The sequence below is a fragment of the Manis javanica genome, chromosome 16 (genome assembly GCF_040802235.1).
Source record: "Manis javanica isolate MJ-LG chromosome 16, MJ_LKY, whole genome shotgun sequence".
In the NCBI taxonomy this organism is placed as follows: domain Eukaryota; kingdom Metazoa; phylum Chordata; class Mammalia; order Pholidota; family Manidae; genus Manis; species Manis javanica.
In genome coordinates, this window is record NC_133171.1 from 21,118,701 (window position 1) to 21,132,073 (window position 13,373).

At 44.3% G+C, this 13,373-nt stretch overlaps 1 protein-coding gene across 1 annotated transcript; it reads left to right on the plus strand.

The window, feature by feature from the left end:
- The first annotated feature begins 7,982 nt into the window (after window positions 1-7,982).
- Window positions 7,983-10,594, plus strand: ARMH2 (armadillo like helical domain containing 2). The gene is made up of 2 exons (XM_036994195.2): window positions 7,983-8,305; window positions 10,110-10,594. Exons 1-2 carry the CDS (start codon window positions 8,041-8,043, stop codon window positions 10,535-10,537), a joined length of 693 nt encoding a protein of 230 aa, XP_036850090.2. The 5' UTR covers window positions 7,983-8,040; the 3' UTR covers window positions 10,538-10,594.
- The last annotated feature ends 2,779 nt before the right edge of the window (window positions 10,595-13,373 follow it).

The window sequence follows — 13,373 nt, forward strand, 5'->3', positions numbered from 1 at the left end:
CAGTGATATTTGCTTCTCAGATTTATAAAACTAACTGGAGAAAAGAGACCTGTGTTTCAGAATTGTGATAGCTATGAGCAAAGACTGTCTGCTCCTTGGGGGTAAAAAGAGCCTTCATCTACGTGTGTATGTTCCCAGTCCATACCCCCACCAGGAAAATCACAGAGGACCCCCTGACATTCAAATTTGAGAGTATTTACCAACTGACTCACTAAATGCCAGTGATGACTTTTGCTGAGTCAGCAATAAACACAATTTCCCCTTTAAGGTTTGTGGTTGCAGTTTAACTGAATTGCCTTACTTACTTTACAAAATTATAAAATTGTAAACCCAAATTCAGCAGAAAAACACCAGCACTTCCCACTATATCAGAAAAGCAAATCAATCAAACAGAAAAATATTTATATCCCTGAAATTTTCCTGGAGACAGTTATTTCTTGTTAAACAAATATATTTTTTTATTTTCTAAGTACACCTTGTACAGGAATAAGTTGTTTGCTAAAAACCAGATCTCTATAATTTCTCATTTATTCATCAAGTTTTTGTTGCATACTTACTATATATAGACCAAGGACTCTTCTGGACTCTGGAGTTACAGCAGTGAACTAAAAACAAAGACATAAAAATCTCTGCTCTCACAGGGCTCATATCCTAGCAATAAGATGGAAAAGGCATAGAAATTGCACAGGGTTGGAGACGGGAGATGTAATGAGGCAAAGATCACAAGTTTGAAGATAGTGGTCAGGGATGGGCTGACAGTCACACCTGAGCAATGATATGAGGAATGGACGGCGTGAGCCGTGTGGGCATCTCTGGGAAGAACATTCAAGGCAGAGGAAACCATACACACAAAGGCCTTGATAAAGGGCCATACTTGGTGTTTTCGATTTTCTAATAGCCACATTAAAAGAAGTAAAAGAAACAAGGGAACTTAATTTTAATAATATATATTTTCAATGTAAAAAGTATAAATATTTTACATACCTTTTTATATTAAGTCTTTGAAATCCAGCATTTATTTTATACTCACAGCAAATCTCAATTCAGAAGAGTCACATTCATAGTGCTCCATAGCCACAGGAGGCCAACATACTGGACAATGCAAGTCTATGATTCACCAGTTGTGCCACTGTAAGTCCAGAAGAGGAAATTCCAGGGCAAAATACCTCTAAAAACCAAAATCAGCCAAAGGGAGAAATAAAGTTTTTAAACCCATTTATTGCTTACAAACCACAATCCAGTGCCGTATCTCTCCCCTGCGCCCCTGCTCCGGAAGAAGCAAGCAAGCCAGCCAGCCCCTCCCCTTAAACTCTCAGGTTCAGACACACCCTCGGTTGCCCAGGTAATTACCCATTGACATGGAGATGACCTTCTCTCCACCTGTACGGATATGCAAACGCACTAAAGCCAGGCAAGATATTCTGAAAAGGTTACAATTTTACCCACAGGCCACCCCTCCAGAAATCTCGCCTTACAATCTACTCGTTCCCCTTCTTCTGCAATGGTCCCTGGGTGAGAAAACTGGAGGATTGTGACCAATGATATAACAATAGAAACAGCAATAAAATCATGATAATCCTCAAGCCTGAGGCCTCAGCTAGCTTCAAACTCTTATGCAGATTAAGTCCACAGCCCGTCCATCCCACAGGCAGGTGGTAGCTGAGGGTTCAGAGCCATCATCACATGGCAGGTGCAGACAAAGGGCACATTCAGGTGGCAAGGACTGTAGGAGAAAATAACCTTAAGGGCAGTAAGATACATGGCTTAATGACACCTGCATAGGCAAACCTTGTCCATCAGGTAGGATACACGCAAGAGAGTGGTCTTGTGATAAAAGAGTGGCAGGAATGGGATCTTGTCCTAGTCTAGTGACCAGACTTTCACCCCCTCCTCCCTGTGGGAGTTACAGAGGGGTCAGTATATAGGGCTACGGGAGGTACATGCACTGGCCATAAAGATAAAACAAAACTTCCCCGCAAGATGCTCTTACCTCCTGGACGTTTTGGATACACAACCATGACCTTTGGGGGCCATTCAGCTGTTATTCCAGGAATACACAGAAGGCCAGCTTCCAGGCCTTTCCCCCAAGGTGCCAGAAGGGCCGGCCATCGCTGGTCCATGTGTTGAAATGTCCAGGGCCATGTGCATTCAGCAGTGTCTCCAGGGCTTAATGCAGTAGGGCGGGCAGCAGGGTGTGGCTCTGCCGGCCATACCCTGGTTTCAGTAGCTCCTCTTTGGTTTGGACGCACAGTTGTATAGGGGAGGCGGCAAGGTGTGTGAGCACATCCACGGGGCTCGGAGCTCCTTCACGGAGCCTCTCATCCAAACGCCACAGCACCGTCCATAGGCGAACTGACCAACCCTATAGACTATTGGTGTCCAACTTTAGGCCAGATTTCAACAAACCATTGTACTTCTCTATCATGCCTGCCCCAGTACAATTATATGGTACATGACATCTCCACTTTGTTCCTAATTGCTGCACCCATTCTTGTAATGCATGTCCAGTAAACTGGGTGTCATGATGGCTCTCAGTCACCTGCAACCGGCCATAGGCTGCGAAGAGAAGCTCCAGGCCCCTCGTGGTGGTTTGCTGATCTGCATGACGTGCAGGAAAAGCAACCAGTAGTCCAGTAGCCGTGTCCACACAAGTCACGGCATACTGATAGCCTTCTGATATGGGCAGAGGCCCAATATAGTCTATTTGCCACCTGACAAGGGGTATTGGCCCCCTTACTATTGTCCCATGTTGCTGTGGGACTCGGTGTAAGTCCCTCTTAGAGCCCACAAGGCACTCCTTCCGGGCTCTGCTGACTTCAAAGGTCAGTGGCAAGCCCCACCAATGGGCTACAGCCCACATGGTCTTCTGCCCCACGTGCAACAAACGCTGATGAAGCCATTGGGCCCCATCAGAGGCAGGCTTTTGTTCTAGCTGGTGTACCAGGGCAAATGTGTCTGCTTCATCATTCCCTGGGGATACCAAAGGCAAATGGCCAGTCACATGATATACAGTAGCAGTCTTAGTCTGACCAGAGGCCCATAGGTCTTGCCCCAAAAGGGGCCAGTGACCAACCATCCAGTTGGCATGACACCATGTCGATAGCCACAAGGTCAAGCCCCAATAGGCGGCCCAGCTGTCAGTGCAGACAACTATGGGGGAGGGCTCCTGGGTGATCATGAGCCATTCTGCCCACAACGCAGCCCATTGGCTGCTCTTCCCCTCTCCATAGTCCATCTGTATTGTCTCAGTCTTAGAATGGAAAGCCACAGTCCTCCACTTCGGGGGCTGCCCATGACTAGAGCTGTATACCAAGCATCCTCAGGTATAGAGGCTTTTCTCTCCTGATAAGGAGTCTCAGCTAACAATGGCTCCAAAGCAAATTCTTCCTGCTTTCCACTGGTAGAGGTCATGGTCCCCAATAAGCACTGGAGTTCTCCACTTAAGGGGCTAGTACAGAAGGCACTCCACTGCTATAAATATGCAACCCATTTGGTCAGTGTAGGTATCTGTGCCATGCCAGTCCGTGGCCTTTGGGTCCAGTCTTGCACCCACCACATGGTGGAATAAGTGGTTACTACCTTGGTCAGAACTGTTCCAGTGATAAGCTCCATAGCCAGCAAGGCATGGTACACAGCAGCCAGTTGCTTCTCTGTCAAGTTATAACAGACCTCTGCTCCTTTCCATAGTTGTGACCAGAATCCGATAGGTTGGCGTGTCCATTCAAGCCACTGCCAAAGACCCATCCATAACCGTCTTCAGTCACATGAACATCTAGCTCACAGGGCCTTGGTGAGCAGGCTGCCCACTTGGCAGCAGTGAGAGCAGCTGCACATGCCCATCCCAGTCTCGCATGATGCCCTTTCATACAAATCGGTATGAGGGCTTCAGAATTTGTGCCAATTGCAGGATAAACACTTTCCAGTAGCCCAAAAGACCCAAAACTCTTGTAATAGTGCCACAGTGGTAGGGGTGGGGAAAGCCTGGACCTCGTCTATAACTGCTTCAGGAACAACTTTAGTCTTACCTGACCAGACAACCCCCAAGAATTTCCCAGACAAACGAGGTCCCTGAACCTTGGTGCTGTTCACAGCCCATCCTTTCTCCTGTAGATGTTGCAGCAGTCTAGGAAGTGCCCCTTCTAAATCTGAAAGAGAATCAATCTTGAGCATAATATCATCAATGTAGTGATACAACTGCACTGTTTGCAGTTCCTTCCATTTGGCCAAGTCCTGGGCTACAAGCCCATGACAGACAATGGGACTGTGGAGGTATCACTGTGGAAGGACAGTGAATGTCCACAGCTGGCCTTCCCACGTAAAAGCAAAGTTCCTGGCTTTCCTGTGCTATGTCAATAGAGAAGAAAGCATTAGCAAGGTCTACTACATAATGATACATTCCCAGTTCTTGGCTGAGGGTGTCCAGAATGTCTGCTAGAGAGGGGACAGCAGCAGGCCAAGGGGTGTGACTTTATTCAATTCCCTGTAGTCTACAGTCTTACACCAGGCTTTCTCACTGGCCACACTGGGGAATTAAAAGGACTATGAGTGGGCTTTATGATGCCCACACTCTCTAATTCCTGCAGAGTGTTTCCAATTTCCTTGTGCCCCCAGGCAATTTATACTGCTTAGTATTCGTCATCTGCCAAGGTACATGCAGAGCTACAGGTGGGTGCTTAGCATGTCCCCTCAGAACTGCCTTTACCACACGTACCCTCAGTCTGAACTCAGCTGCAGTGGTCTGTGACAGGCTCTGCAAGATATCTATCCCCAAAATATATTCAGGGATTCAGCCGTTCTACTCATCTCAGTACCACTTTGGGGGTAAACACTCTATCCCCAGTGAGATTTGGGCTTTCTTCACTCTAACTGCCTCACCCCCATAGCCATCTATCACAGCAGGGGGCCCGGGAAAATGCTCAGCATTGCCATGAATCAGAGAACCCTCAGCTCCTGTGCCCACCAGCGCTAGGGCACGCTGTACATTCACAGAGGACCAACGAACTGCTAATTGTACATGTGGTCTCTGGTCCCCACCATGTGCCCCAAGGTGGGGACTTTGACACCCCCCCTCAGTTGAACCGCGATGCCCAATCATCCTCCTCTGGGAGTGAGGGCTCAGGCAAATCCTGAGTACTGTCTCCGATGAAGTTTTGCAGGGACCCAGGCCGGGCATGAGGCCTTGACTCTGTTTTCTGTGTCCCAGACCTCAGGGCCTGGAACTGCTGCTCCGGCTTTAATTGGTGCCTCAGTTCTAACAACATTCTATTGGGATGCCCATCAAGTTTTTCTCTCACTAACCTGGTCTTTATCAAATCAACCCACACCTGGGTCCTCGAGACCTTCACGGGGCCTTTTGCACCTCTCCTTTCACTCGTGGACCGTACTTCCCTCCGTGCCCTTATTGTTTCAACCTCCCCCAGATCTGCTAAAGTACGAGTAGCCTCCCTTACGGGGTGCCCTAGGTGGGCAAGAGTGTTCACTAGGAACCCAAAGAGAGATGGGGGAGCTGTACGCAGCACCAGGTTTCTCATCCCTATAGTGAACACCTACCTCCTCCTCAGGGCCCTGGGGGTCCGTATTACAGATGATATTTTTCATGCCCAATTCCCACAGTACCTGCCGGAGCTCTGCATACATTTTCCAGCTACTGAGAAAATATGGTGAATCACCCTGATTAGGTCAAACTACCCTGATGGCAGCTGTCAGCCATTCCAGGAGTGTCTGATTCCCTGAGTTGTGACAGGCATTTTGCAGCCACTGCCGGAGGGAAGGCTGGGGCATCAGGGAAGCCATTCTACTCATCTCAGTACTCGACACAACAACCTTTTCCACCCCCACATGCCAGAGACTTAAAAGCCATGTAGGCAGAGATACCTACGGCCCTCATGTCCACCAGCTCATTCTGGATGCAGGGGTGGAGCATGGAGGGCTCCACAGCCTGGGGAGGGGCTGCTCTTCCCCCTGAGGAGCCTGCGGTTGTTTCATTTTTATTTTCTTAATTACATCCAGGTGGGCCTTTAAAACAGGAGAAGGGGTACCTCCGGCGGTGGCCTGGGCAGCAGATCCGCCCTGGCCCCGCCCCTCCTGTTGTCCCTCAGGCTCCTCCTCCACCATCTCCGGGCTGGGGGCACCATTCTTCACCCCTCTACCCCCACGGCCTCCTGTAAGGCTGCTTTTCCTGCTCCCGTCTCCCCCCTTGCCGCTAAGGAGTCTTCCAGGAGCGTGACCTGCCTTTTCAGTGACTGTCTCTCTTCTTTAACAGCTTCCCATGGGTTATCGCCCTGCTCCTCCCGGCGATGCTGAGGTGTGTCCCTCTCCTGTGTAAGTCCCTCTCTCTCCTCTATAACATTTTCCACTATCTTGATGAAGAGAGACCTACAATGGCAGCCACTACACGGCCCCCTAAGGTCTCCAGGCAGTCTTCCAACTCGCAGAGGGCTAATTCCGCAGCTTACAGTGTTTCCACCCCGCCCCAGTTCTGGGGAAGGTCCCACCCCTCTAGGAGGTACTTTACCCTAGACCACTCCCCCAGCTGGGGTTCCCAACTTGGAAGCCCCACAGCTGGGGGGTAATGACAGGTGAAGTGGCACCTCTGCCGCTGCACCCACTGGGGCCTCCCCACCATCCACAGGAGCCGCCCTCCCAAAGGTTGCACCCATTATGACAGATTTCGGGTTCAGAGGCACCCTGCCAACTGCCGCCAGATGTAAGCCCGCGGAAAGGAAATCCTGGGGCAAAATACCTCTAAAAACCGAAATCAGTCAAAGGAGAAATAAAGTTTAAAACCTGTTTATTGCTTACAAACTGCAGTCCGGTGCTGTCTCTCTCCCCTGCTCCGGAAGGAAGCAAGCCAGCAGGCAAGCCAGCCCCTCCCTTTAAACTCTCAGGTTCAGACACGCCCTTCTCGGTTGCCCAGGTAATTACCCGTTGACATGGAGATGAACTTGTCTCCACCTGAGGACAAGCAAATACACTAAAGGTAGGGGAGATACTCTGGAAGTGTTACAATTTTACCCACAAGAGGTCAGAAGTATTTAGAGAGAACCAGCAAATGAAAATGAAGAACAGGCTTTAGAAGAAAAATCAGAGTTAGAAGCTAGGTGAAAAAAGTGCCTCGAGGAGAAGTGTAAAAAGCTGAGGACCGAGAATTGGATTCAGCAAAAGAAAGGTTATCAGTGACCCTAACGAGAAATTTCACTACAGTCCTATTTGTAGTACATCCCAGAAAGAATGAAAGAATAATTGAAATGGCAAGTATGGCAACTCTTTGAAGAGATTTTATATAAAGGGGAGCAGAGAAATGAATGTGCAAAACTAGGAAATGGGTTATAAGACATCAAGAGAGTGTTCTTTAATGGGAAAAAGCATAGCATGCTTACTGATGGAAATGGGAAATGGGAAAATCAGTAAGGCAGGAGAACTGTAGAACAATCTTCCTGAGCGGACTGAGAGAGGTTGCGGGAAATCTGCCACAGAAACGACATCCGTAACGGGAGGAAAGTCAGGGTGCGCACAGAGGCAGGTAGGCGGACTGGGGCAATGGGTGGAGCTATGGGAGTTCTTTTGATTGCCTCTATTTTCTCAGCAAAATAGGATAAATGCAGGAAATCTATCATGTAGAGAAAAACTGTGACTACACACCGAATAAGCAGAATAGGCATAATACTATGAAAGATCACGGGGAAGAAGTTCAGTACGTGTTGAAATAGTCAGAGTAGATTCGTAAGTTCCTAGGAGGCCTTGCCTAAGCAAATGTGCAAAAACAGAAATGAGCTTACAGTGTGCAGGTAAACCAGTTTAATTTAAGCCAAGACTTTGTGCACAAGAGGACTGAAATCAAACTTGGTTTAGTTCAAATTGTACAAGGCTTCGAAGCCAGGTTGAAAAACGTAGGCATACGTTGACTGCTCCCTCGTCGACTGCTCCCTGATTTATGTATTCCATTCCATAGTGTTGCTAAGTGATGCATTCCAGAGTTCCTGACTGTTACTTCTGTTACTGCCAGTGGTGTAACTGAAGCACCATTGGCCTCTTTACGCAATGGCTAATACCCACGTTTATTATATGCAGTTTGGGACTCAGATTTATGAATATTTTGTGGGGCTTTATCAGTGCTTCCAGAAATTCTGGAGTGTCACTGTTACAGGCTTTTTCCTTAAGAAGAAGAAAGAACACATACCTACAGTGGAAGATATTTTTCACAAAGAAAAGATTGTGATGCATGGCCACATGCTGAAGGATAAATCTCTGGCCATTGAGAAGAGAGCTGAAGCTGCCTACAGAATCGGACTGCTGGCCTTCACAGGTACTGATTGAACCAGCTGTGCTAAAATAGGCGTTTCCAATTTTTTTTTTGCTTCTCCTAACATTGTTAGTGATTTTCATTTCTTTAGTCTTAAAATTCCAATACCATTTCCTTTGCCTATATTATTAGTTTTTTGTCTTTGTACCACCAAATATATTTATTATTAATTATTTTCTCCTCAAGGATCTCACTTTAAAAGTGTGTCCTTCAAATAAATTTACTTGATTAGGAATTAAGAATTTTCCCACTTTTTAAAATTATAAATATACATATTGAAATTGCCTATCAAAGTTCTCATTATCATAAAAAAGCAAGGAATCTATACTGAGTTAATATATTCCAACCTAGTGATATGATAGCAACACAGAGTAACACTACTTGATCCTTTATTTTTATGGTGTAAAAATACATTACACAAAAATTTGTTTGGAAAAATCAATGAAGAACTTAATACTCTTAAAACATCTACCAGGGAAGCCAATAGATATATCAAGGAAAAGTAACTATTAATGTATTGTTCACTGGAAAATTAAGGGGTATTCCATTTAAACACGTATCACTCTAACGACTGTCAGATCCAAACTTGCTCCACTTTTTTTTCCCCTAATTTCAGGATACGTAATGAACTTTCACAGCTAGTCTTCAATAACACGTCTCGGAATTAGAAGCCTTTCTTGGTTGTTACAAGATAGATTGATTTTTTTTTATGAACAGGGAAAATTAGTTACTTAGGTAGTTTGATAGATTAAATCTTTCAAAAAATGGTGTCCGTGAGAGAAAACATTTACTCTTTCCTAGGTGCCAGAATAGTTGAGAACTACCAGCATGGCAGAAAACTCAGAGCTCCCACGTAATGCAAGTCACACCCAGCACGAGGCAGGCTCGGTGTCTTGTACAGCTGTATTCACCATTTGTGGAAGAGTTGGTTAATTATAAAAAGATCAGAATCCTCTAACTTGATGTTATTTAGCCTTAGCTGTACTGGTAAGGAAGAGAAAGGGCTTATGTCCAGGCTTTAGCTAAAGCTTTAACATTGAATAGAATATTCTTGGGGCTATGGGGCTGTGGTAAAGCAGATAAAAGAAATCCAAGCCAGTCAAAACTCCAGTGGCTAGAACCTTGCCAACTAGGTCAGCTACTCCTCACCATCTAAATAGGCTTCATTTAATGACTTCTTGTCTAGTACTTTTTTGAAGTTTGAGTTTTGAACCAGGAAGATCTGGGGTTTGGGTATATGATGCAAGTAGAGTTTAGGACCAGGTTGAGTCAGTAACTAAAGTAAGGAAAACCTTGTAAAGTCACATTAGTCCCAGATCTGTGAAAGAATTGTGGAAGGAGAATGGAATAGCAACAGACAACTCATGAAAAACCTCTCTTACCAGTTAAACCCTGGCTTGACAACTCAGCCTTTGAGTTTTCCCTTTGTTTGCTCTAATGCTCTGGTGTATTTTCATGTACTAAAGATAGGGAATCAGGAACGAGACCATGAGGGAGATTTGCTAGGTGAACACAACCAGGCTTGATTCACCTTGAAATACTGGCTCTAGGTACCCGAGTAAAAGAAAGAGAGGAGGCTTCGGTAGGCAGGGACTTTTCAGTGCTTTTCATATTACTCCTTGTTTATCAACAAACGCTCTCATCTTCACAGCAGCGCAGGAGGTGGGAGAAAAGAAAGAGGAGAATTCAAAGAATCCAAAGTGTCAGCATATAGACAGGAGCAAACGTATGAACACATGAGCACTAAAATGTCACTAGCTACTAGATATGCCAAATACTTCTGGAACCGCACATGCTTGTTTTACAGGAGGACCAACTGCCGGGAGATGTGCAGCTGAGCACATGAAACAAGTAGCACACTTGCTGCAAAATCAAAAGATGGCACCAGAAGTGACCGTCCTACTGCTCCAGAGTGTAGCATGTTGGTGTTACTTAAACCCTGTCAGCCAGAGAAGAGCCAAAAATCTGCAGCTTATTCCTATTCTCATTGATTTTTTTGAGAGCAGACTTGAGTCTACCATCCAAAGTGAAATCAATAGGCACCTCCTTGTTAAGTTTTGGACTTGCTGTGTCCTCTCTGTCATGGCATGCAATAACTTGTCTTGCATGAAGGAGCTTAAAGACTGCAGTACTCTAAAATATCATTTGCAAATGTTGGCTAATGAGAATTGGTCTGAGTGGCCTGAGAATTTTGCAGAGGTGCTGTATTTCCTCATTGGTTTTCACAGGAATTAATTTCTCTAAATCCAGTTACACGATGCCACTGACTGCACCATTGTATTGCCCTGGAACACTGAGATAAATAATAAAAGTCATTATGTCATTCTTCACCGTTTTCTTTTTACATAGTTGAATAATTCTATGTAAATTTTCATAGTTACTGTAATAATCACCCTTATGAAATGCAGTTTAAAATGGCTTTATCAAAATTAAGTTCATAAAATGGAAAGTCACTGGAAGATGCATTATCTGTATCACTCTTAGGAGCAATGGTGTGATTTGGGGGGCTACTAGATAATGTTAAGCCATGGCACCCAGAAATGCACAGGCTAACCCAATGTTACTAGAGGACACTGTTGTAACTGCCCTCACCCCCTCCCATATCCTTCCCATATCCTTTCAGACCTATTTCAGCGCTGGCAGCTCCACCTGCCATGTCTTTGACAGAGTTGGTTTTCTGACTACAAGAATATCTTGTTGCCCATCAGGCCGCTGGAAGTTCGGGGGAATGAACACTCATTAGGAGCAGCCCTCAACTTCACTGGCATAACCCTGGACGGAGATGGGAGTGCCATGTATACAGTCACCTAAAGACAGCCTAAAATTAGGCTCTAGAATTTCCATACAGATTACCACTCCATTTTGTGTGTTAGAGAATATGTAACAGAAAACCTGCACTTGAATTTGTGTTGCAGTCTCCTTAAAAGCTTCATTATAAAGTTTTATGAAAAAGTACCTAAACAACATATGCATGTTTGTTTCTGCAACTACACTAACATGTCTCTAGCTTATGTGCAGCCATCATAGATGGAACGATGTCCTTTCATCTGTCACAAACTTGCTTTGAGCCGTGCTAGTGTGATGCTTCCACCTTTCACCAAGGGGCCTATTTAGAAAGTGGCGTAGGTCTGAGATCCTTGCTTGTATTTATTACAGGAATGTTTTTAAGGATGCTGATCATATCACATGGACTCATGAGCATCTCAGGGGAAATTTTCTCAGAACTTAAATCAGGAAAAGTGTTTGAGTAACCACATATTTTCATCCTTTGTGGATTTTTTTCATTGTATACAATTTCTAAAATTAGAATCCAGTTTATAGTGGTAGATTAAGGGCTGGAAATCAAAAATCCCACTCTAGAGACTTGAGTCAGTCAAATTATTTTTTAAGTGGTTTTTAAATTTTAATCTTTTCTCAAAGTTATACATGAACATAATTTAAAAAGTCAAATAGTGCGAGGCTGTGAGGAAAAATAGTAGTGTCCAAATTCCCTTCTGATTCACACCCCCAGGTGACCATTTAAATTTTTTTGGCTGTTTTTTTCCAATATTTATTTACCTCCATATTTCTAAATAGTTTATATACATCACTAATTCCTTTTTTTAGGTATTTTCCTTTTCACTTATTAATAGGACAATAAGAACAGAGACGTTCATATATACATATATATATTTTTTATTAAGGTATCGTTGATATACAATCTTATGCTCAGGTTTCACTCACATGAGCAACACTGTGGTTACTACATTCCCCCCATTATCAAGTCCCCCCCACACACCCCATTACCATCACTGTCCATTGGCACGGTAAGATGCTACAGTCACTACTTGTCTTCCCTGTGCTGTACTCCCTCCCCCGTGCCCCCCCTACATTATGTGCACTGATCATAAGGCCCCTTAATCCCCTTATCCCTCCCCACCCATCCTCCCCAACCCCTTCCCTTTGGTGACCACTAGTCCATTCTTGGATTGAGTCTGCTGCTGTTTTGGACCTTCAGTTTTTGCTTTGTTGCTATACTCCATAGATATATAACAACAATACAATATATAAAATATAAAATCATTTGGTACTTGTCTTTCTCCTCCTGGCTTATTTCACTGAGCATAATGCCCTCTAGCTCCATCCATGTTGTTGCGAATGGTTGGATTTATTTTCTTAAGAACTGAGACTTTTAACACTGCTTATGTCCACTTGCCCCCATCTTCCTCACTTAATATAACTGTGCCACAATTGTTGATTAAAATATGATTATCTCAGTATTTTTCATGACTACTCATATCATGTTGAGAACAGGGACTGTGGGCTTAGACAGAGTAGGGTAAAAGCCTCTGGAAAAAGCAAAGTAAGATAATTACAGTCAGAACAATGTGGCAATGACATCTTTATTCTTCACTTGCATGATCATTTGAGTTCAGCCTGTCCTTGACCCTGGCTGCCCCGTGTGTGCCCTCACACCCCGGAAGGAAAGAGCTGAGCTGAGCACATTGCTTAGTTTTCACCAAAGCCTCCAATCAGGTAGGTCACTCACTTCTGCTGAAACCAGGAGTATTCAGCTAGTGGAGCTCCCTATTCCTGGAAGAAAACATTGCATTTAGAAAAGCAGCAGCTTCTACTGTATCTTTCCAGAGGTATTCTATCTACTTACAAGAAAATATATATCCCTTTTCTTATAGTAACATTTTATACACACAAATACTTTATCTTGGTTTGGTTTTATATCTTATTCATTCTTTTCTACTGCTTTGGAGGTCATTCCATTGTATGACTGTACTATAATTTATATAACCAGGCCTGCAGTGTGGACATTTAGATTATTTCCAATCTTTAGTTGTTCAAAGTTGTAAAGAATAACCTTAAATATATGTCATTTCACACATGTGAGTATATACGTGGAATAATTTCTAGAAATGGAGTTGCTTAACATTTGTTTTTGTTTTCTTCTGTACCCTTTATTGTCCCTTGTCCCTCATCTTCTCTTGATTCTTTAGCTCTCTTCAGTGAGACTCTTTTCTGGCTCATTTTAATGGTTATTTTAATGTCATCTTAATAATTAACATTTAATCAGAAACTG